This window comes from Haliotis rufescens, unplaced genomic scaffold (assembly GCF_023055435.1).
Source record: "Haliotis rufescens isolate VD_foot unplaced genomic scaffold, xgHalRufe1.0.p SCAF_63, whole genome shotgun sequence".
In the NCBI taxonomy this organism is placed as follows: Eukaryota; Metazoa; Mollusca; class Gastropoda; order Lepetellida; family Haliotidae; genus Haliotis; species Haliotis rufescens.
The window spans coordinates 1,772,480-1,798,376 of record NW_025964354.1 but is presented as its reverse complement, the minus strand read 5'-3'; the positions used below and the strand labels follow the sequence as shown (position 1 = coordinate 1,798,376).

Genomic DNA, 25,897 nt, shown 5'->3' with positions numbered 1-25,897 from the left:
CGGCTTCAGGGCTGTATGGAGATGTATGTACTTTCACACACAGACTATAACATGTTTAGAGTATTACCCATTTCACGAGAAGCATTCTTATAGAAAATGCTAATGTGTGGAACCTGGTAATGGGTTACAACTCCACAACCATCTGTCACGTTACGTCAATGTCACTTCGTGTTACGTTTATGTCACTACGTCACATCGTGTTACGCCTATGACACTATATCACTTCGTGTTACGTCTATTTCCCTCTGTCTCTTCGTGTTACATCTATGTCACTTCGTCACTTCGTGTTACATCTATATCACTATGTCACTTCGTATTACGTCTATGTCACTATGTAACTTCATGTTACTTCTTTGTCACTACGTAACTTCGTGTTACGTCTATGTCACTACGTCACTTCGTGTTACGTCTATATCACTATATCACTTCGTGTTACGGCTTTATAACTATGTCACTTCGTGTAACATCTATGTCACTATGTTACTTCGTGTTACGTTTATGGCACTATGTCACTTCGTATTACGTCTATGTTACTATGTCACTTCGTGTAACGTCTAAGACACTATATCACTTCGTGGTACGTCTATGCCACCACTCTGTCACTTCGTGTTACGTCTATATCACTACGTCACTTCGTGTTACGTCTATATCACTGTGTCACTTCGTGTTACGTCTATATCATTATGTCACTTCGTGTAACGTCTATGTCACTATCTCACTTAATGTTACGTCTATATCACTATGTCACTTCGTGTGACGTCTATATCAATATATCACTTCGTGTTACGTCTATATCACTATGTCACTTCGTGTGGAATTTACAACAGATGTGTCGGTAGGATCTTCCGGCTTCAGGGCTGTATGGAGATGTATGTACTTTCACACACAGACTATAACATGTTTAGAGTAATACACATTTGACGCGAAGCATTCTTATAGAAAATGCTAATGTGTGGAACCTGGTAATTGATTTCAACACCACAACCATCTGTCACGTTACGTCAATGTCACTTCGTGTTACGTTTATGTCACTACGTCACATCGTGTTACGCCGATGACACTATGTCACTTCGTGTTATGTCTATGTCACTACGTCACTTCGTGTTACGTCTATGTCACTATGTCACTTCGTGTTACGTCTATATCACTACGTCACTTCGTGTTACTTCATGTCACTATGTCACTTCGTGTTACGTCTATGTCACTACGTCACTTCGTGTTACGTCTATGTCACTATGTCACTTTGTGTTACGTCTATGTCACTACGTCACTTCGTGTTACGTTTATGTCACTATGTCAATTCGTGCTACGTTTATATCACTACGTCACTTCGTGTTACGTCTAAGACACTATGTCACTTCAAGTTATGTCTATATCACTATGTCACTTCGTGTTACGTCTAAAACAATAGGTCACTTCGTGTTATATCTATGTCACTATGTCACTTCGTGTTACGTCTATGTCACTACGTCACTTTGTGTTACGTCTATATCACTTTGTCACTTCATGTTACATCTATGTCACTTCGTCACTTCCTGTTAAGTTTATGGCACTATTTCACTTCGTGTAACGTCTATATCACTACGTCACTTCGTGTTACGTCTATATCACTGTTGTCACTTCGTGTTACGTCTATATCACTATGTCACTTCGTGTTACGTGTATGTCAGTATATCACTACGTGTTATATCTATGTCACTGTATCACTTCGTGTTACGTCTATGTCACTATGTCACTTCGTGTTACGTCTATATCACTATATCACTTCATGTAGGTCTATATCACTATGTCACTTCGTGTTACGTCTATATCACTTTATCACTTCGTGTTACATCTATGTTACTATGTCAGTTCGTGTAACGTCTAAGACACTATATCACTTCGTGGTACGTCTATGACACTATGTCACTTCGTGTTACGTCTATATCACTACGTCACTTCGTGTTACGTCTATGTCACTATGTCACTTCGTGTTACGTTTATGTCACTACGTCACTTCGTGTTACGTGTATGTCACTATGTCACTTCGTGTTACGTCAATGTCACTATGTCACTTCGTGTTACGTCTATGTCACTACGTCAATTCGTGTTACGTCTATGTCACTATCTCACTTAATGTTACGTCTCTATCACTATGTCACTTCGTGTTACGTCTAAGACACTATATCACTTCGTGTTACGTTTATGTCACTACGTCACTTCGTGTTACGTGTATGTCACTATGTCACTTCGTGTTACGTCTATGTCACTATGTCACTTCGCATTAGGCTATGTCACTATGTCACTTCGTGTTACGTCTATGACACTATGTCACTTAGTACTACATCTATGCCACTATGTCCCTTAGTGTTACATCTATGTCGCTATGTCACTTGGTGTTACGCCTATGTCACTACGTCACTTCGTGTTACGTCTATGTCACTATGTCACTTCGTGTTACATCTATGTCACTATGTCACTTCGTGTTACGTCTATGTTACTATGTCATTTCGTGTTACGCCTATGTCACTATGTCACTTCGTGTTCCGTCTATGTCACTACATCACGTCGTGTAACATCTATGTCACTATGTCACTTCGTGTTATGTCTATGTCACTATGTCATTTCGTGTTACATCTTTGTCACTATGTCACTTCGTGTTACGTCTATGTCACTATGTCATTTAGCGTTACGCGTCTATGTCACTATGTAACTTCGTGTCACGTCTATATCACTATGTCACTTCGTGTTACGTCTATGTCACTACGTCACTTTGTGTTAAGTCTGTACCACTATGTCACTTCGTGTTACGTCTATGTCACGCTGTCACTTTATGTTACGTCTATGTCACTACGTCACTTTCTGTTACGTCTATGTCACTATGTCACTTCGTGTTACATCTATATCACTATGTCACTTCATGTTATGTCCATATCACTATGTCACTTCGTGTTACGTCTTTGTCCAATATTTCACTTTGTGTTACGTCTATGTCACTACTTCACTTCGTGTTACGTGTATGTCACTATGTCACTTCGTGTTATGTCTATGTCACTACTTCACTTCGTGTTATGTCTATATCACTATGTCATTTCGTGTTACGTCCGTGTCACTATGTCACTTCGTGTTATGTCTATGTCATTATGTCACTTCGTGTTACGTCTATTTAACTATGTCACTTCGTGTTACGTCTATGTCACTATGTCACTTCGTGTTACGTCTATATCACTACGTCACTTCGTGTTACGTCTATGTAACTATGTCACATCGTGTTACGTCTATGTCACTATGTCGACATATGTGGGGCGGTGGGGTAGCGAAGTTGTTAAGGAGTTCGATCGTCACGCCGAGGCCCTTGGTTCGATTCCTCAGGTGGGTACAATGTGTTAAGCCAATTTCAGGAATCCGAGGAGTGATAATTTTGGAATATTGCTAAAAGCAGTGCAAAACTACACGCATTTACTCCAAATATGTATGGGTAGTATACCGATATGATTCACTGCATGGAACCAGAGCGTCCTGACTATAGAGACGGTTGATGACATAAGAAAGTCATTATGTTACCATGCTAAAGTATAAACATAAGACAAAAGCTTTGATAACTCTATAAACATGTCACGTAAACTATTATTGCTTGCTGTTGACTGTCAGAAAGAAGGTTATAGTGATTAGGTTAAAGGTTTAGTTGATATGTATATTATTATGATGATACATGTTTACTATTTATAGTATCAATAGTTGAACATGCTCACATATTTTATTGTCACAGCTGCTCCTACGATATCTGGTCTACCTTCCACATACCGAGTGAACAAGTCAAGTAGATTGCGGCTAGACTGTAGTTTCTACACACGGTCAGCTACAACACCTACATACAGGTGGACGAACAGAGGGTTAACTGTTAGCACAGGGGCCGTACTCAACATAGTCAACATCAACAAGAATCAAGCTGGACGGTACACCTGCACTGCCACGGACACAGTGGGGGCTGACTCAGCAGCTGTCAATGTGGTGGTACAATGTGAGTAGTAGTATGACTTAATGTAGCCTGCAAACACTGGTGGTGGTACAATGTGAGTAGCAGTATACCTTAATGTAGCCTGCAGACACTGGTGGTGGTACAATGTGAGTGGCAGTGTGACTTATGCAGTTCGCAGACACTGGTTGTGAGTGGGAGTGTGACTTAATGTAGCCTGCAGACAATTGTGGTGGTACAATGTGAGTAGCAGTATACCTTAATGTAGCCTGCAGACAATGGTGGTGGTACAATGTGAGTTGCAGTGTGACTTATGCAGGTCGCAGACACTGGTTGTGAGTGGGAGTGTGACTTAATGTAGCCTGCAGACACTGGTGGTGGTACAATGTGAGTAGCAGTATACCTTAATGTAGCCTGCAGACACTGGTGGCGATACAATGTGAGTAGCAGTATACCTTAATGTAGCCTGCAGACACTGGTGGTGGTACAATGTGAGTAGCAGTATGACTTAATGTAGCCTGCAGACACTAGTTGTGGTACAATGTGAGTGGGAGTGTGACTTAATGTAGCCTGCAGACAATTGTGGTGGTACAATGTGAGTAGCAGTATGACTTAATGTAGCCTGCAGACACTGGTAGTGGTACAATGTGAGTTGCATTGTGACTTATGCAGGCCTCAGACGCTGGTGGTGGTACAATGTGAGTGGGAGTGTGACTTAATGCAGCCTGCAGACAATGGTGGTGGTACAATGTGAGTTGCATTGTGACTTATGCAGGTCGCAGACACTGGTTGTGGTACAATGTGAGTGGGAGTGTGACTTAATGTAGCCTGCAGACAATTGTGGTGGTACAATGTGAGTTGCATTGTGATTTATGCAGACCTCAGACGCTGGGGGTGGTCCAATGTGAGTGGCAGTGTGACCAAATGTAAGATGCAGACACAGGTGGTGGTACAATGGGAGTGGCAGTGTTATTTATGTAGGCCGCAGACGCTTGGGGTGGTTCAATGTGAGTGGCAGTGTGACCAAATGTAGGATGCAGACACAGGTGGTGGTACAATGTAAGGGGCAGTGTGATTTATGTAGGCCGCAGACGCTTGGGGTGGTACAATGTGAGTGGCAGTGTGACCAAATGTAGGATGCAGACACAGGTGGTGGTACAATGTAAGGGGCTGTGTGATTTATGTAGTCCGCAGACGCTGGGGGTGGTACAATGTGAGTGGCAGTGTGACCAAATGTAGGGTGCAGACACTGGTGGTGGTACAATGTGAGTGGCAGTGTGACTTAATGTAGGGTGCAGACACTGGTGGTGGTACAATGTAAGGGGCAGGGTGACCTAATGTCGGGTGCAGACACTGGTGGTGGTACAATGTGAGTGGCAGTGTGACCAAATGTAGGTTGCAGTCACTGGTGGTGGTACAATGTGAGTGGCAGTGTGTCTTAATGTAGGGTGCAGACGCTGGTGGTGGTACGGTGTATATGCTCTTGTTCAGGGTTACATGCATACATGGTATCGCCAAACATTCGGATTGTATAGATTAGTTGTTACACAAGCACATGGTCGTTGATGTGTCGCCTGTAGCATGCACATCATGAAAAAATGTGTGTATTTTATTCTGTTAAAGAAAACGAGTTATGAAGTCCGGTGATTTATTGCTGCACATGTGCTGGGGAAGCTGGTAAGATATTTCGTGCTCACCGATAACCTGGGATCTAAGAAAGCTTATTATATATATATTATTATATACAAGGAATTGTGATATGTTTAATCTTTTAAAACGTATTTGCGATTTCCTATGTGTAACCGTCACCGTTATGAACACTGCTCTTTGTTTGCACAACATTGAATTAATATACCAATAATAATCTTTCACTTGGTTCAAATTAAGATTATGTCAATGTCCAAACACACCCATGATAGCACAATCACAAGTGAAAACGTATTTTCAATGTAAAAAATGGAATCATTTGAAAAACAGGAACATCTTGCATCCATAAATCGGAATGGTTCTTGAGCACTGTTGTTAAAGCCTCTTGCTTGTAGATTCACCATTTTTAAATCATGGAAGAGGAAATGATATGTTCACTCTTGTAAAGCTTGTTTGCAATGTCCTATGTGTAACCATCCCAATAATGAACACTGCTCTTGGTTTGCACAACATTATTTAATGAGTTATTTGTAAATTAGGACCAATCATTATACATTACCTATAAGAGTAACTGGATTAATGAACCAATAACAAACTTTCATTTGGTTCAAATTAAGATTATGGTAATGTCGAAACACACCCATACAAGCCCAAACACACTTTGTCTCAGTAGAAACGTATTTTTCACTGTAAAGATTGGACGCATTTGAAAAACAGGAACATCTTTGCATCTGTAAATCGGAATGGTTCTTGAGCACTGTTGTTAACGCCTCTTGCTTGTAGATTCACCTGCCATATCTGGCCTCCCATCAACATACCAATTGAATGAGTCAGCTACTTTAAGACTGGACTGTAGTTCATATACAACACATGGCAACCCTTCTGCAACAACCTACAGTTGGTCACATGGAGGATCATCTGTCACTAGAGGAGCTGTACTGACAAGAATCAGCATCAATAGGAGTAAGGGAGGGGAATACACCTGTACTGCCAGTAACACAGTAGGATCAGACATTGCCTCCGTCAACGTAACCATACTATGTAAGCATATTTCGTTTACTTCTTTTCGAGGCATAGAAGAGGAAATTGTGATATGTTCAATCGTGTTAAGCTTATTTGCAATGGCTCATGTGTAACCATCGCCATAATGAACACTGCTCTTAGTTTGCACACACCCATACAAGCCCAAACACACTTTGTCTCAGCAGAAACGTATTTTTCACTATAAAGATAGGAAGCATTTGAAAAACAGGAACATCTTTGCATCTGTAAATCGAAATTGGTCTTGAGCACAGTTGTTAACACTTCTTGCTTGTAGATTCACCTGCCATATCTGGCATCCCATCCACGTACCAAGTGAATGAGTCAGCCACTTTAAGACTGGACTGTAGTTCATATACAACACATGGCAACCCTTCTGCAACAACCTACAGTTGGTCACATGGAGGGTCAACTATCAGTAGAGGAGCTGTACTGACAAGAAGCAGCATCAGTAGGAGTCAGGGAGGGGCGTACAGTTGTACTGCCAGTAACACAGTAGGATCAGACTCTGCCTCCGTCAACGTGACCATACTATGTAAGCATATTTCGTTTACTTCTTTTCGAGGCATAGAAGAGGAAATTGTGATATGTTCAATCGTGTTAAGCTTATTTGCAATGTCCTATTGTAACCATCGCCATAATGAACACTGCTCTTGGTTTGCACAATATTATGTAATGAGTAATTTGTAAATTAGGACCAATCACCATATATTAACTATAAGAGTAACTGGATTAATGAACTAATAACAAACTTTCATTTGGTTCAAATTAAGATTATGGTAATGTCGAAACACACCCATACAAGCCCAAACCCATTTTGTCTGAAGAGAAACGTATTTTTCACTGTAAAGATTGGACGCATTTGAAAAACAGGAACATCTTTGCATCCATAAATCGGAATGGTTCTTGAGCTCTAATGTTAACGCCTCTTCCTTGTAGATTCACCTGACATATCTGGCCTCCATTCAACGTACCAGGTGACTGAGTCAGCTACTTTAAGACTGGACTGTAGTTCATATACAACACGTGGCAACCCTTCTGCAACAACCTACACTTGGTCACATGGAGGGTCAACTGTCAGTAGAGGAGCTGTACTGACAAGAAGCAGCATCAATAGGAGTAAGGGAGGGGAATACAGTTGTACTGCCAGTAACACAGTAGGATCAGACATCGCCTCCGTCAACGTAACCATACTATGTAAGCATATTTCGTTTACTTCTTTTCGAGGCATAGAAGAGGAAATTGTGATATGTTCAATCGTGTTAAGCTTATTTGCAATGGCTCATGTGTAACCATCGCCATAATGAACACTGCTCTTAGTTTGCACACACCCATACAAGCCCAAACACACTTTGTCTCAGCAGAAACGTATTTTTCACTATAAAGATAGGAAGCATTTGAAAAACAGGAACATCTTTGCATATGTAAATCGAAATTGGTCTTGAGCACTGTTGTTAACACTTCTTGCTTGTAGATTCACCTGACATATCTGGCCTCCCATCCACGTACCAAGTGACTGAGTCAGCTACTTTAAGACTGGACTGTAGTTCACACACAACACATGGCAACCCTTCTGCAACAACCTACAGTTGGTCACATGAAGGGTCAACTGTCAGTAGAAGAGCTGTACTGACAAAAAGCAGCATCAGTAGGAGTCAGGGAGGGGCGTACACCTGTACTGCCAGAAACACAGTAGGATCAGACTCTGCCTCCGTCAACGTAGACGTAAGATGTAAGCAAATTTTGTTTACTTCTTTTCCAGGCATGGCAGAGGAAATTGTTATAGTTCCAAACGTATTTGTAATGTTATCTGTGTAAGCATCATCATTATGAACAACGCTCTTGGTTTGAACATCATTTATTAATAAGTAATTTCTAAGTTGTGATTAATCGTTATATATTCTAATCAAAACTGTATGAACAAAACACATAACAATTATTGTTTGAATTTGTTGAATATTTGAACGCATGTTGATTTGTAAACGAACCTAAGACACATAAAACACCTATAACTTAATAGAAACTGATGTTTAACTGCCATTTTCACGTATCAAGTCTCTGAAGCAGCGCAACTACACACAAACACATCTTATAAACCTCCAGTGATGCATTACCATTGTTACAGCAGGTTGTTCTTTTCTCCGAAAATCCCTCTGCCCACGGGATTCTCGAGCTGTGCGCTTTTGACTGAGAACTTTCGAGTGCTACAATTGAAATTTCAGAATTAAAGTATGTCAATTAAACAAAAATGCATCTTCATATCTGTCGGTTTATAAGTCAGATATAAACTTTCTCATATGGCTAACCGTGAAAATAATGCACTCCAGCGCAAGGAACATCCGTTGGGCCTACGGCCTGCGGGCTTTTCCTTTGCCGGACTGCATTATTTTCACGGATAGCCCGCACAGGCCTTTTATATCCTATATTTAGGGAATCCAGGAGATAATTTTCACATTCGTGATGATATGTTAATTAAACATAAAGGAGCAGTAGGAAAGTATGTCATAGTAAAGAGTTGATGCATTTGAAAGACTTGGACATCCTTGCATCCATAGATATAATTGGTTCTGGACCAGTATTGATGCATCTTCTTGCTTGTAGATTCACCTGATATATCTGGCCTCCCATCCACGTACCAAGTGAATGAGTCAGCTACTTTAAGACTGGACTGTAGTTCATATACAACACATGGCAACCCTTCTGCAACAACCTGCAGTTGGTCACATGGAGGGTCATCTGTCGGTAGAAGAGCTGTACTGACAAGAAGCAGCATCAGTAGGAGTCAGGGAGGGGCGTACACCTGTACTGTCAGGAACACAGTAGGATCAGACTCTGCCTCCGTCAACGTGACCATACTATGTAAGCATAAATCGCTTACTTCTTTTCGAGGCATAGAAGAGGAAATTGTGATATGTTCAATCGTGTTGAGCTTATTTGCAATGTCCTATGGGTAACCATCGCCATAATGAACACTGCACTTGGTTTGCACAACATTATCTAATGAGTAGTTTTTAAATTAGGACCAATCATTATATATTACCTATAAGAGTAACTGGATAATTGAACCAAAAACAAACTTTCATTTGGTTCAAATTAAGATTGTGTTAATGTCGAAACACACCCATACAAGCCCAAACACACTCTGTCTCAGTAGAAACGTATTTTTCACTATAAAGATAGGAAGCATTTGAAAAACAGGAACATCTTGCACCTGTAAATCGAAATTGGTCTTGAGCACTGTTGTTAACACTTCTTGCTTGTAGATTCACCTGGCATATCTGGCCTCCCATCCACGTACCAAGTGACTGAGTCAGCTACTTTAAGACTGGACTGTAGTTCACACACAACACAGGGCAACCCATCTGCAACAACCTACAGTTGGTCACATGGAGGGTCATCTGTCGGTAGAGGAGCTGTACTGACAAGAAGCAGCATCAGTAGGAGTCAGGGAGGGGCGTACACCTGTACTGCCAGAAACACAGTAGGATCAGAATCTGCCTCCGTCAACGTAGACGTAAGATGTAAGCAAATTTTGTTTACTTCTTTTCCAGGCATGGCAGAGGAAATTGTTATAGTTCCAAACGTATTTGTAATGTGAACTGTGTAAGCATCATCATTATGAACAACGCTCTTGGTTTGAACACCATTTATTAATAAGTAATTTCTAAGTGATGATTAATCGTTATATATTCTAATCGAAACTGTATTAACAAAACATATAACAATTATTGTTTGAATTTGTTGAATATTTGAACGCATGTTGATTTGTAAACGAACCTAAGACACCTAAAACACCTATAACTTAATAGAAACTTATGTTTAACTGCCATTTTCACGTATCTAGTCTCTGAAGCAGCGCAACTACACACACACATCTTATAAACCTCCAGTGATGCATTACCATTGTTACAGCAGGTTGTTCTTTTCTCCGAAAATCCCTTTGCCCACGGGATTCTCGAGCTGTGCGCTTTTGACTGAGAACTTTCGAGTGCTACAATTGAAATTTCAGAATTAAAGTAATGTCAATTAAATAAAAATGCATCTTCATATCCTTCGGTTTATAAGTCAGATATAAACCTTCTCCTATGGCTATCCGTGAAAATAAGGCACTCCAACGCAGGAACATACGTTGGGCCTACGGCTTGCGGACTTTTCCTTTGCCGGACTGCATTATTTTCAAGGATAGCCCACGGAGGCGGTTTATATCCTATACTTAGGGAATCCCGGAGATAATTTTCACATTCGTGAGGTATGTTAATTAGACAGAAAGGACCGGTATGTCATAGTAAAGAGTTGATGCATTTGAAAGACTTGAACATCCTTGCATCCATAGATATAATTGGTTCTGAACCAGTATTGATGAATCTTCTTGCTTGTAGATTCACCTGAAATATCTGGCCTCCCATCCATGTACCAAGTGACTGAGTCAGCCACTTTAAGGCTGGACTGTAGTTCATATACAACACAGGGCAATCCTTCTGCAACATCCTACACTTGGTCACATGGAGGGTCAACTGTCGGTAGAGGAGCTGTACTGACAAGAAGCAGCATCAGTAGGAGTCAGGGAGGGGCGTACACCTGTACTGTCAGAAACACAGTAGGATCGGACTCTGCCTCCGTCAACGTGACCATACTATGTAAGCATATTTCGTTTACTTCTTTTCGAGGCATAGACGAGGAAATTGTGATATGTTCAATCGTGTTAAGCTTATTTGCAATGTCCTATGTGTAACCATCGCCATAATGAACACTGCTCTTGGTTTGAACACCATTTATTAATAAGTAATTTCTAAGTTCTGATTAATCGTTATATATTCTAATCGAAACTGTATTAACAAAACATATAACAATTATTGTTTGAATTTGTTGAATATTTGAACGCATGTTGATTTGTAAACGAACCTAAGACACCTAAAACACCTATAACTTAATAGAAACTTATGTTTAACTGCCATTTTCACGTATCCAGTCTCTGACGCAGTGCAACTACACACACACATCTTATAAACCTCCAGTGATGCATTACCATTGTTACAGCAGGTTGTTTTTTTCTCCGAAAATCCCTCTGCCAACGGGATTTTCGAGCTGTGCACTTTTGATTGAGAACTTTCGAGTGCTACAATTGAAATTTCCGAATTAAAGTAATGTCAATTAAACAAAAATGCATCTTCATATCTGTCGGTTTATAAGTCCGATATAAACCTTCTCCTATGGCTATCCATGAAAATAATACACTCCAGCGCAGGAACATCCGTTGGGCCTACGGCCTGCGGACTTTTCCTTTGCCGGACTGAATTATTTTCAAGGATAGCCCACGGAGGCGGTTTATATCCTATATTTAGGGAATCCCGGAGATAATTTTCACATTCGTTAAGAGATGTTAATTAAACATAAAGGAGCAGTAGGAAAGTATGTCATAGTAAAGAGTTGATGCATTTGAAAGACTTGAACATCCTTGCATCCATAGATATAATTGGTTCTGGACCAGTATTGATGAATCTTCTTGCTTGTAGATTCACCTGAAATATCTGGCCTCCCATCCACGTACCAAGTGACTGAGTCAGCCACTTTAAGGCTGGACTGTAGTTCATATACAACACAGGGCAATCCTTCTGCAACATCCTACACTTGGTCACATGGAGGGTCAACTGTCGGTAGAGGAGCTGTACTGACAAGAAGCAGCATCAGTAGGAGTCAGGGAGGGGCGTACACCTGTACTGTCAGAAACACAGTAGGATCGGACTCTGCCTCCGTCAACGTGACCATACTATGTAAGCATATTTCGTTTACTTCTTTTCGAGGCATAGAAGAGGAAATTGTGATATGTTCAATCGTGTTAAGCTTATTTGCAATGTCCCATGTGTAACCATCGCCATAATGAACACTGCACTTGGTTTGAACACCATTTATTAATAAGTAATTTCTAAGTTGTGATTAATCGTTATATATTCTAATCGAAACTGTATTAACAAAACATATAACAATTATTGTTTGAAATTGTTGAATATTTGAACGCATGTTGATTTGTAAACGAACCTAAGACACCTAAAACACCTATAACTTAATAGAAACTTATGTTTAACTGCCATTTTCACGTATCCAGTCTCTGACGCAGTGCAACTACACACACACACACATCTTATAAACCTCCAGTGATGCATTACCATTGTTACAGCAGGTTGTTCTTTTTCTCCGAAAATTCCTCTGCCCACGGGATTCTCGAGCTGTGCGCTTTTGACTGAGAACTTTCGAGTGCTACAATTGAAATTTCAGAATTAAAATAAGGTCAATTAAACAAAAATGCATCTTCATATCTGTCGGTTTATAAGTCAGATATAAACCTTCTCCTCTGGCTATCCATGAAAATAATACACTCCAGCGCAGGAACATCCGTTGGGCCTACGGCCTGCGGACTTTTCCTTTGCCGGACTGAATTATTTTCAAGGATAGCCCACGGAGGCGGTTTATATCCTATACTTAGGGAATCCCGGAGATAATTTTCACATTCGTTAAGAGATGTTAATTAAACATAAAGGAGCAGTAGGAAAGTATGTCATAGTAAAGAGTTGATGCATTTGAAAGACTTGAACATCCTTGCATCCATAGATATAATTGGTTCTGGACCAGTATTGATGAATCTTCTTGCTTGTAGATTCACCTGAAATATCTGGCCTCCCATCCACGTACCAAGTGACTGAGTCAGCCACTTTAAGGCTGGACTGTAGTTCATATACAACACATGGCAATCCTTCTGCAACATCCTACACTTGGTCACATGGAGGGTCAACTGTCGGTAGAGGAGCTGTACTGACAAGAAGCAGCATCAGTAGGAGTCAGGGAGGGGCGTACACCTGTACTGTCAGAAACACAGTAGGATCGGACTCTGCCTCCGTCAACGTGACCATACTATGTAAGCATATTTCGTTTACTTCTTTTCGAGGCATAGAAGAGGAAATTGTGATATGTTCAATCGTGTTAAGCTTATTTGCAATGTCCCATGTGTAACCATCGCCATAATGAACACTGCACTTGGTTTGAACACCATTTATTAATAAGTAATTTCTAAGTTGTGATTAATCGTTATATATTCTAATCGAAACTGTATTAACAAAACATATAACAATTATTGTTTGAATTTGTTGAATATTTGAACGCATGTTGATTTGTAAACGAACCTAAGACACATAAAACACCTATAACTTAATAGAAACTTATGTTTTAACTGCCATTTTCACGTATCCAGTCTCTGAAGCAGCGCAACTACACACACACATCTTATAAACCTCCAGTGATGCATTACCATTGTTACAGCAGGTTGTTCTTTTTCTCCGAAAATTCCTCTGCCCACGGGATTCTCGAGCTGTGCGCTTTTGACTGAGAACTTTCGAGTGCTACAATTGAAATTTCAGAATTAAAATAAGGTCAATTAAACAAAAATGCATCTTCATATCTGTCGGTTTATAAGTCCGATATAAACCTTCTCCTCTGGCTATCTGTGAAAATAATGCACTCCAGCGCAAGGAACATATGTTGGACCTACGGCCTACGGGCTTTTCCTTTGCCGGACTCCAATATTTTCACGGATAGCCCGCACGGAGGCGGTTTATATCCTATACTTAGGGAATCCAGGAGATAATTTTCACATTCGTGAAGATATGTTAATTAAACATAAAGGAGCAATAGGAAAGTATGTCATAGTAAAGAGTTGATGCATTTGAAAGACTTGGACATCCTTGCATCCATAGATATAATTGGTTATGGACCAGTATTGATGCATCTTCTTGCTTGTAGATTCACCTGAAATATCTGGCCTCCCATCCACGTACCAAGTGATTGAGTCAGCTACTTTAAGACTGGACTGTAGTTCATATACAACACAGGGCAACCCACAAGCAGCAACCTACAGTTGGTCACATGGAGGGTCATCTGTCGGTAGAAGAGCTGTACTGACAAGAAGCAGCATCAGTAGGAGTCAGGGAGGGGCGTACACCTGTACTGTCAGAAACACAGTAGGATCAGACTCTGCCTCCGTCAACGTGACCATACTATGTAAGCATATATTGTTTACTTCTTTTCGAGGCAAAGACGGGGAAATTGTGATATGTTAAATCGTGTTAAGCTTATTTGCAATGTCCTATGTGTAATCATCGCAATAATGAACACTGCTCTTGGTTTGCAGAACTTTATTTAATGAGTAATTTTTAAATTAGGACCAATCACCATATATTAACTATAAGAGTAACTGGATTAATGAACCAATAACAAACTTTCATTTGGTTCAAATTAAGATTATGGTAATGTAAAAACACACCCATACAAGCCCAAACCCATTTTGTCTCAAGAGAAACGTATTTTTCACTATAAAGATTGGACGCATTTGAAAAACAGGAACATCTTTGCATCCATAAATCGGAATGGTTCTTGAACTCTGTTGTTAACGCCTCTTGCTTGAAGATTCACCTGCCGTATCTGGCCTCCCATCAACATACCAAGTGACTGAGTCAGCTACTTTAAGACTGGACTGTAGTTCATATACAACACATGGCTACCCTTCTGCAACAACCTACAGTTGGTCACATGGAGGGTCATCTGTCGGGAGAGGAGCTGTACTGACAAGAATCAGCATCAGTAGGAGTCAGGGAGGGGAATACACCTGTACTGCCAGTAACACAGTAGGATCAGACATCGCCTCCGTCAACGTAACCATACTATGTAAGCATATTTCGTTTACCTCTTTTCGAGGCATAGAAGAGGAAATTGTGATATGTTCAATCGTGTTAAGCTTATTTGCAATGTCCCATGTGTAACCATCGCCATAATGAACACTGCACTTGGTTTGCAGAACATTTTCTAATGAGTAATTTGTAAATTAGGACCAATCATTATATATTACCTATAAGAGTAACTGGATAATTGAACCAAAAACAAACTTTCATTTGGTTCAAATAACGATTGTGTTAATGTCGAAACACACCCATACAAGCCCAAACACACTCTGTCTCAGTAGAAACGTATTTTTCACTATAAAGATTGGAAGCATTTGAAAAACAGGAACATCTTTGCATCTGTAAATCGAAATGGGTCTTGGGCACTGTTGTTAACACTTCTTGCTTGTAGATTCACCTGCCATATCTGGCCTCCCATCCACGCACCAAGTGACTGAGTCAGCTACTTTAAGACTGGACTGTAGTTCACACACAACAATTGGCAACCCATCTGCAACAACCTACAGTTGGTCACATGGAGGGTCAACTGTCAGTAGAGGAGCTGTACTGACAAGAAGCAGTATCAGTAGAAGTCGGGGAGGGGCGTACACCTGTACTGCCAGAAACACAGTAGGATCAGACTCTGCCTCCGTCAACGTAGACATAAGATGTAAGCAAATTTTGTTTACTTCTTTTCCAGGCATGGCAGAGGAAATTGTTATAGTTCCAAACGTATTTGTAATGTTATCTGTGTAAGCATCATCATTATGAAAAACGCTCTTGGTTTGAACATCATTTATTAATAAGTAATTTCTAAGTTGTGATTAATCGTTATATATTCTAATCGAAACTGTATGAACAACACACATAACAATTATTGTTTGAATTTGTTGAATATTTGAACGCATGTTGATTTGTAAACGAACCTAAGACACCTAAAACACCTATAACTTAATAGAAACTTATGTTTAACTGCCATTTTCACGTATCTAGTCTCTGAAGCAGCGCAACTACACACACACATCTTATAAACCTCCAGTGATGCATTACCATTGTTACAGCAGGTTGTTCTTTTCTCCGAAAATCCCTTTGCCCACGGGATTCTCGAGCTGTGCGCTTTTGACTGAGAACTTTCGAGTGCTACAATTGAAATTTCAGAATTAAAGTATGTCAATTAAACAAAAATGCATCTTCATATCTGTCGGTTTATAAGTCAGATATAAACTTTCTCGTATGGCTATCCGTGAAAATAAGGCACTCCAGCGCAAGGAACATCCGTTGGGCCTACGGCCTGCGGGCTTTTCCTTTGCCGGACTGCATTATTTTCACGGATAGCCCGCACAGGCCTTTTATATCCTATACTTTGGGAATCCAGGAGATAATTTTCACATTCGTGAAGATATGTTAATTAAACAGAAAGGATGAGTAGGAAAGTATGTCATAGTAAAGAGTTGATGCATTTGAAAGACTTGGACATCCTTGCATCCATAGATATAATTGGTTATGGACCAGTATTGATGCATCTTCTTGCTTGTAGATTCACCTGATATATCTGGCCTCCCATCCACGTACCAAGTGAATGAGTCAGCCACTTTAAGACTGGACTGTAGTTCATATACAACACATGGCAACCCTTCTGCAACAACCTACAGTTGGTCACATGGAGGGTCATCTGTCGGTAGAAGAGCTGTACTGACAAGAAGCAGCATCAGTAGGAGTCAGGGAGGGGCGTACACCTGTACTGTCAGGAACACAGTAGGATCAGACATCGCCTCCGTCAACGTGACCATACTATGTAAGCATATTTCGTTTACTTCTTTTCGAGGCATAGACGGGGAAATTGTGATAAGTTCAATCGTGTTGAGCTTATTTGCAATGTCCTATGGGTAACCATCGCCATAATGAACACTGCTCTTGGTTTGCACAACATTATCTAATGAGTAATTTGTAAATTAGGACCAATCATTATATATTACCTATAAGAGTAACTGGATAATTGAACCAAAAACAAACTTTCTTTTGGTTCAAATTAAGATTGTGTTAATGTCGAAACACACCCATACAAGCCCAAACACACTCTGTCTCAGTAGAAACGTATTTTTCACTATAAAGATAGGAAGCATTTGAAAAACAGGAACATCTTGCACCTGTAAATCGAAATTGGTCTTGAGCACTGTTGTTAACACTTCTTGCTTGTAGATTCACCTGACATATCTGGCCTCCCATCCACGTACCAAGTGACTGAGTCAGCTACTTTAAGACTGGACTGTAGTTCACACACAACACAGGGCAACCCATCTGCAACAACCTACAGTTGGTCACATGGAGGGTCATCTGTCGGTAGAAGAGCTGTACTGACAAGAAGCAGCATCAGTAGGAGTCAGGGAGGGGCGTACACCTGTACTGCTAGAAACACAGTAGGATCAGACTCTGCCTCCGTCAACGTAGACGTAAGATGTAAGCAAATTTTGTTTACTTCTTTTCCAGGCATGGCAGAGGAAATTGTTATAGTTCCAAACGTATTTGTAATGTGAACTGTGTAAGCATCATCATTATGAACAACGCTCTTGGTTTGAACACCATTTATTAATAAGTAATTTCAAAGTTATGATTAATCGTTATATATTCTAATCGAAACTGTATTAACAAAACATATAACAATTATTGTTTGAATTTGTTGAATATTTGAATGCATGTTGATTTGTAAACGAACCTAAGACACCTAAAACACCTATAACTTATTATAAACTTATGTTTAACTGCCATTTTCACGTATCTAGTCTCTGAAGCAGCGCAACTACACACACACATCTTATAAACCTCCAGTGATGCATTACCATTGTTACAGCAGGTTGTTCTTTTCTCCGAAAATCCCTTTGCCCACGGGATTCTCGAGCTGTGCACTTTTGACTGAGAACTTTCGAGTGCTACAATTGAAATTTCAGAATTAAAGTAATGTCAATTAAATAAAAATGCATCTTCATATCCTTCGGTTTATAAGTCAGATATAAACCTTCTCATATGGCTATCCGTGAAAATAATGCACTCCAGCGCAGGAACATCCGTTGGGCCTACGGCCTGCGGACTTTTCCTTTGCCGGACTGCATTATTTTCACGGATAGCCCACGGAGGCGGTTTATATCTTATACTTTGGGAATCCTGTAGATAATTTTCACATTCGTGAGGTATGTTAATTAAACAGAAAGGACCGGTATGTCATAGTAAAGAGTTGATGCATTTGAAAGACTTGAACATCCTTGCATCCATAGATATAATTGGTTCTGAACCAGTATTGATGAATCTTCTTGCTTGTAGATTCACCTGAAATATCTGGCCTCCCATCCACGTACCAAGTGACTGAGTCAGCCACTTTAAGGCTGGACTGTAGTTCATATACAACACAGGGCAATCCTTCTGCAACATCCTACACTTGGTCACATGGAGGGTCAACTGTCGGTAGAGGAGCTGTACTGACAAGAAGCAGCATCAGTAGGAGTCAGGGAGGGGCGTACACCTGTACTGTCAGAAACACAGTAGGATCGGACTCTGCCTCCGTCAACGTGACCATACTATGTAAGCATATTTCGTTTACTTCTTTTCGAGGCATAGACGAGGAAATTGTGATATGTTCAATCGTGTTAAGCTTATTTGCAATGTCCTATGTGTAACCATCGCCATAATGAACACTGCTCTTGGTTTGAACACCATTGATTAATAAGTAATTTCTAAGTTGTGATTAATCGTTATATATTCTAATCGAAACTGTATTAACAAAACATATAACAATTATTGTTTGAATTTGTTGAATATTTGAACGCATGTTGATTTGTAAACGAACCTAAGACACCTAAAACACCTATAACTTAATAGAAACTTATGTTTAACTGCCATTTTCACGTATCCAGTCTCTGAAGCAGCGCAACTACACACACACATCTTATAAACCTCCAGTGATGCATTACCATTGTTACAGCAGGTTGTCCTTTTTCTCCGAAAATCCCTCTGCCAACGGGATTTTCGAGCTGTGCACTTTTGATTGAGAACTTTCGAGTGCTACAATTGAAATTTCCGAATTAAAGTAATGTCAATTAAACAAAAATGCATCTTCATATCTGTCGGTTTATAAGTCCGATATAAACCTTCTCCTATGGCTATCCATGAAAATAATACACTCCAGCGCAGGAACATCCGTTGGGCCTACGGCCTGCGGACTTTTCCTTTGCCGGACTGAATTATTTTCAAGGATAGCCCACGGAGGCGGTTTATATCCTATACTTAGGGAATCCCGGAGATAATTTTCACATTCGTTAAGAGATGTTAATTAAACATAAAGGAGCAGTAGGAAAGTATGTCATAGTAAAGAGTTGATGCATTTGAAAGACTTGAACATCCTTGCATCCATAGATATAATTGGTTCTGGACCAGTATTGATGAATCTTCTTGCTTGTAGATTCACCTGAAATATCTGGCCTCCCATCCACGTACCAAGTGACTGAGTCAGCCACTTTAAGGCTGGACTGTAGTTCATATACAACACATGGCAATCCTTCTGCAACATCCTACACTTGGTCACATGGAGGGTCAACTGTCGGTAGAGGAGCTGTACTGACAAGAAGCAGCATCAGTAGGAGTCAGGGAGGGGCGTACACCTGTACTGTCAGAAACACAGTAGGATCGGACTCTGCCTCCGTCAACGTGACCATACTATGTAAGCATATTTCGTTTACTTCTTTTCGAGGCATAGAAGAGGAAATTGTGATATGTTCAATCGTGTTAAGCTTATTTGCAATGTCCCATGTGTAACCATCGCCATAATGAACACTGCACTTGGTTTGAACACCATTTATTAATAAGTAATTTCTAAGTTGTGATTAATCGTTATATATTCTAATCGAAACTGTATTAACAAAACATATAACAATTATTGTTTGAATTTGTTGAATATTTGAACGCATGTTGATTTGTAAACGAACCTAAGACACCTAAAACACCTATAACTTAATAGAAACTTATGTTTAACTGCCATTTTTACGTATCCAGTCTCTGAAGCAGCGCAACTACACACACACATCTTATAAACCTCCAGTGATGCATTACCATTGTTACAGCAGGTTGTTCTTTTCTCCGAAAATCCCTCTGCCCACGGGATTCTCGAGCTGTGCGCTTTTGACTGAGAACTTTCGAGTGCTACAAATGAAATTTCAGAATTAAAGTAATGTCAATTAAACAAAAATGCATCTTCATATCTGTCGGTTTATAAGTCAGATATAAACCTTCTCATATGGCTATCCGTGAAAATAATGCATTCCAGCGCAGGGACATCCGTTGGGCCTACGGCCTGCGGGCTTTTCCTTTGCCGGACTGCATTATTTTTACGGATAGCCCGCACAGGCGGTTTATATCCTATATTTAGGGAATCCTGTAGATAATTTTCACATTCGTGAAGATATGTTAAATAAACAGAAAGGAGCAGTAGGAAAGTATGTCATAGTAAAGAGTTGATGCATTTGAAAGACTTGGACATCCTTGCATCCATAGATATAATTGGTTATGGACCAGTATTGATGAATCTTCTTGCTTGTAGATTCACCTGAAATATCTGGCCTCCCATCCACGTACCAAGTGAATGAGTCAGCTACTTTAAGACTGGACTGTAGTTCATATACAACACAGGGCAACCCACAAGCAGCAACCTACAGTTGGTCACATGGAGGGTCATCTGTCGGTAGAAGAGCTGTACTGACAAGAAGCAGCATCAGTAGGAGTCAGGGAGGGGCGTACACCTGTACTGTTAGAAACGCAGTAGGATCAGACTCTGCCCCAGTCAATGTGGATGTCCAGTGTATGAATCCTGTGATTAAGTTGTAATAAAGATAAACGAATTCAATATTCATAATAAACTCCAAATGCACTCTGAGCTATTTATGTGCATGTTCAGTGTTGTTATCACAAACACCTTGAGTGTAACTGATCAGATATAGACCTCCCAAATGAATGAAGGAAATGGGTGTTGCGATACATCCCTGACTATTTAAAATAACACATGTACTACTCTAAGAATATGACGTTTATGTATCACCATCAGTATCGTGTATGTATGGTTTCATGTCACAGATCCACCTGTACTCTCTGGTGTTCCACTCGATTACCAAGTGATGGAAAATTCTCCAGTGTCGATCAACTGTATGCGTTACACTTCCCCAGGCAACCCGTCAACAACTTACTACACATGGAGCTATGGGACATCTATTGTTAGTACTAAGGCGGTACTTCAACTAAACAACATTAACAGAACTGCGAGAGGACAATACACCTGCACTGTCAGCAATGCTGCAGGGAAGGAGGCAGCCTCAGTCACAGTTGATGTTCAGTGTGGGTAGTACTTTTTACTTGGCATAACTAAAAGATATACGAATCAGAGAAACATTGATTTCTCCATGCTCTATTTAAAACGAATCTTAGTTCTACAACACACATATAAGAATGAACACCATGTCATTATCAAATATAGCTAATTAATAAATACAATTTACAGGCCATCACCACATATCACTTATATGTCATGGTTTGATTTAATTGTTTACTGGGGCGGTCGGGTAGCCTAGTGATTAAACCGTTCGCTCCTTACGGCGAAGACCCGGGTTCGATTCCCGACATTGGCACAATGTGTGAAGCCCATTTCTGGTGTCCCCCGCCGTGATATTTCTGGAATAGTGCTAAAAGCGGCGTCAAAACCATACTCACTCACTCACTAATTGTTTACTATCTCAGCAAATGTATATATCATATAATGCATAAACATTTCTTTTTGTAACAGATTCACCAACACTATCTGGCTTTCCCTCAACCTACCAAGTGATTAAGTCCTCCACATTGTGGATAGACTGTAGCAATTATACAACTGATGGGAACCCTGCTACAACAGACTACTCCTGGGTCTTCAAAGGGTCCACTGTCTGTTCTGGCGCAGTGCTGAGAATAGACGCAATACGTGGGAACCAGGGAGGACGGTACACCTGCACTGCCAGTAACACACTTTCACCAAGTGGAGGGTCTCAACAACAGGGGGCGGCCACAGCGCAGGTGGACGTGGTTGTACAGTGTGAGTAACATGTTCTGCACGATGTGGTGTTTGAAGTAAGTAAGCCATCAAGCAAGAAAATACATACAAAACTCAAGCACTTAACTTCTGTCAGTACTGGGGCTGTTCTTGAGAGAGGCAAACTCATAAAAGAATAAGGAAGACAGCTTGACATTATACAGATGGATTCCACGACTGGGTATGGCAACAACACAGATCAGTGTGGATATTCAGTGTATACATTTATACAAAACGCTGCATATACTTGTATTTGACATTTAGACATTCATAAGTTCTCCATATTCGAAGTATCCCATATATACAAACAAACATATTTCGCACCGACTTTGTTCCTCCAGTTCTTGTTTTATCCCCTCGTCGTTAAGCACCTTAACGCTTTGTAATGAGTAATGTCACCAAACCCCCAATATCCAGCTCTCCCTACAGACAATGTATCCACTAGACCACAGAGACCTGACAGATTAGAAAGGTAGACCAAAATCAGTTGTTTTCGAACAAATTTGCATCTGTGCACAGATCAGAAGTTGAAAATAAATATATACTTTTAGACTGAGGTTAGGAAGTTATTTATTTTCAAACTGAATGTTTCCAATGATTAGATGTCCCTTCAATATCTGGTCTCCCGTCTACTCTTTGGGTGGTAGAAGAATCCCAACTGATGATCAACTGCAGTAACTACACTTCACCAGGCAACCCGGCAACAACTAACTACACATGGAGCTATGGGCAATCAGTGTTCAGTACTGAGGAAGTACTTCAAATAGACGACGTTAACCGAACTGAAGGAGGACACTACACTTGCACTGTCAGCAACCTTGTTGGGTCGGAGTCTGCTTCCGTCAGTGTCGACGTACAATGTGAGTGGTTTATTGACCCAAAGCACTCAAAATGATCCTTGTGACAAGGTGTAGTTGTTTTGGACTAAATTATTGCTTATACTCTCTGCAAACTTTGCATTTACACACAAAACACCCCATCTTTACAATCAAAGACTAAGAACATTATGATGTTGTCTTGTGATAATACATGGACATACAAGTAAGTAAGTAAGTGTAAGTAAGTGTTTCTGCTACAGGTAAAGCTATGTGTGTATGGACATGTGTAAGCTTACCGCATGGCTTTGTCTCCACAGACGCTCCACTGACATCTGGGTTTCCTTCGACGTACAGAGTAACTGAGTCATCTAGTCTCAGGATAGACTGTAGCAATTACACCACAGCAGGGAATCCTCCCAGTACAAGCTACATGTGGACCTATGGCGGTTCTACTGTCAGTACAGGGGCGGTTCTTGCCAGAAGGAACATCAGCACTAATCAGGGAGGACAGTACACCTGCATTGCCAGCAACACTTTGACACCATACAGAGGGACTCCACGACAAGGCATTGCTACAGCACAAATCAATGTGGATGTTCAGTGTAAGTCTATTTTTGATAATGCTGCAGCTATATGTCAAATACATTTTGACATTCACATATACATGCATGTATGCAAGTTTGTGATTCATTTATGTGTTTATGTGTATTGGTAGTATGGGTTGGGTTTTCGTTCGTTCCTTCGTTCCTTTGTTCGTTTTTCAATGAGTGATTGAACACGTTTGATATCCACTTCTCCTTTCATCACTTTGGAAGCTTAAAGCAGATTAGCGATGATGTGACGTCAATGCATGTGTGGGTGTATAAGTAACTGCGTGTAATAGTTCAAAGTGCCATCTTTTAACTCCCATTCACATCAGAGGTAGTCAACATAATAGATCGGGCGCGAGCGGGTCAGTCGTCTTTGGCGCCGCGATTCGCTGTGCAGAGTTTGGTCCCTTTGGCACGCCATAAACCTATGTTTGTGGGTTCGAATCCCGGTTCACCCGGATTATGTTTCCAGGTTTGTCAGCACCATACCCGTGCTCGTGGGTTTCACCGAAATGGTAAACGTTTCAGACCTGCATCACTTCGGGCTTTCTGTCAGCTGACACGCCGTGATATAACTGGAATAATTTTAAAAGCAGTGTTAAACACCACGCTCACTCACTCACTCACTCACTCACTCACTCACTCACTCACTCACTCACTCACTCACTCACTCACTCACTCACTATCTCACTCACTCACTCACTCACTCACTCACTCACTCACTCACTCACCCACCCACTCACTCACTCGCTCGCTCGCTCACTCACTCACTCACTCACTCACTCACTCACTCACTCACTCACCCACCCACCCACTCACTCACTCACTCACTCACTCACCCACCCACCCACCCACTCACTCACTCACTCACTCACCCACTCACTCACTCACTCACTCACTCACTCACTCACTCACTCACACAACTGACGTTTGAAGTGGATGATAAATATACGCTTAGATTTAGGTTATGAAGTCATACATTTCCAATGAACAGATGCTCCTTCAATATCTGGTCTCCCGTCTACTCTTTGGGTGGTAGAAGAATCACAACTGATGATCAACTGCAGTAACTACACATCACGAGGCAACCCGGCAACAACTAACTACACATGGAGCTATGGACAATCAGTGTTCACTACTGAGGAAGTACTTCAGATAGACAACATTAACAGAACTGAAGGAGGGCACTACGCTTGCACTGTCAGCAACCTTGTTGGGTCGGAGTCTGCTTCCGTCAGTGTCGACGTACAATGTGAGTGGTTTATTGACACTGGTGTACTTGTTATGTACAATAAACAGAACAAAATGCACTCAAAAAACCTTATGCTTATATGTGTTTATTGGAAACATTCATTTTATCTCACTGTGCATAATTTACTGATAAAAGTTCATTATTTACATTAATCTCGCCGAGTAAAAGCCGAGCCTCGCGCTCAGTTTGACAAGGGAGAGAACTCCTTCGTATCGCGGTGCAGGGAAAAGTTGTGTATGGAGAACAACAGGACCAACATCTACCAAGAACTAAGTATGATAATGTCAGACTTCAGTGATTTGTCCAGACAAGAGCAAAGACAGCACACGTACAATTCTGAATGTGTTATCAGTTATAGGTATGCAATGCATATTGAAATATAAAAGTAAGAAAACGATATTTTTAACAACAAAATATCAGACATTATATTTTAAGGTTTTTGTTTAAAAAATTGGATGACAATAATTTGGTGAAAAAATAGAAAAATGATTAAAGTAAACAATAAATATATATAAGGCACTCCTTGAATGACAAAATAATGTATTTATGATTTGGCTGCTGGTGAAGAACGTATTTCTAAGTATGGCATTATGACCCTTATGATCTACTAATAGATTCTGGCCACAGAGCGGGGAAAAAATGTGCGGACTACGTAACCTTATTTGCCGCCATGAATATGCAGATGATCTAGTTCAGGTCGAGAGAGAAAGTTTACTTGGGACACTGCGGGTTATATCTTTTGCCATTGAAAGATGGGGTTAAGGCAATTTTAAAAGTATGTAAGTATCAA

The 25,897-nt window shown here is 40.5% G+C and overlaps 1 protein-coding gene across 2 annotated transcripts in view; it reads left to right on the top strand.

The window, feature by feature from the left end:
- Window positions 1-25,897, top strand: part of LOC124150171 (hemicentin-1-like) — a 262,470-nt gene that overhangs the window by 107,044 nt on the left and 129,529 nt on the right. The window contains exons 17-30 of one of the 2 annotated variants that reach the window (XM_048386988.1): window positions 7,583-7,840; window positions 8,118-8,375; window positions 9,245-9,502; window positions 9,907-10,164; window positions 11,023-11,280; window positions 12,157-12,414; window positions 13,296-13,553; window positions 14,435-14,692; window positions 15,098-15,355; window positions 15,761-16,018; window positions 16,886-17,143; window positions 17,548-17,805; window positions 18,664-18,921; window positions 19,799-20,056. In XM_048386988.1, the coding sequence (XP_048242945.1) occupies window positions 7,583-7,840; window positions 8,118-8,375; window positions 9,245-9,502; window positions 9,907-10,164; window positions 11,023-11,280; window positions 12,157-12,414; window positions 13,296-13,553; window positions 14,435-14,692; window positions 15,098-15,355; window positions 15,761-16,018; window positions 16,886-17,143; window positions 17,548-17,805; window positions 18,664-18,921; window positions 19,799-20,056 (3,612 nt within the window). The remainder of the gene's footprint in view (window positions 1-7,582; window positions 7,841-8,117; window positions 8,376-9,244; window positions 9,503-9,906; window positions 10,165-11,022; window positions 11,281-12,156; window positions 12,415-13,295; window positions 13,554-14,434; window positions 14,693-15,097; window positions 15,356-15,760; window positions 16,019-16,885; window positions 17,144-17,547; window positions 17,806-18,663; window positions 18,922-19,798; window positions 20,057-25,897) is intronic. The other variant, XM_048386989.1, reaches the window with a different exon arrangement.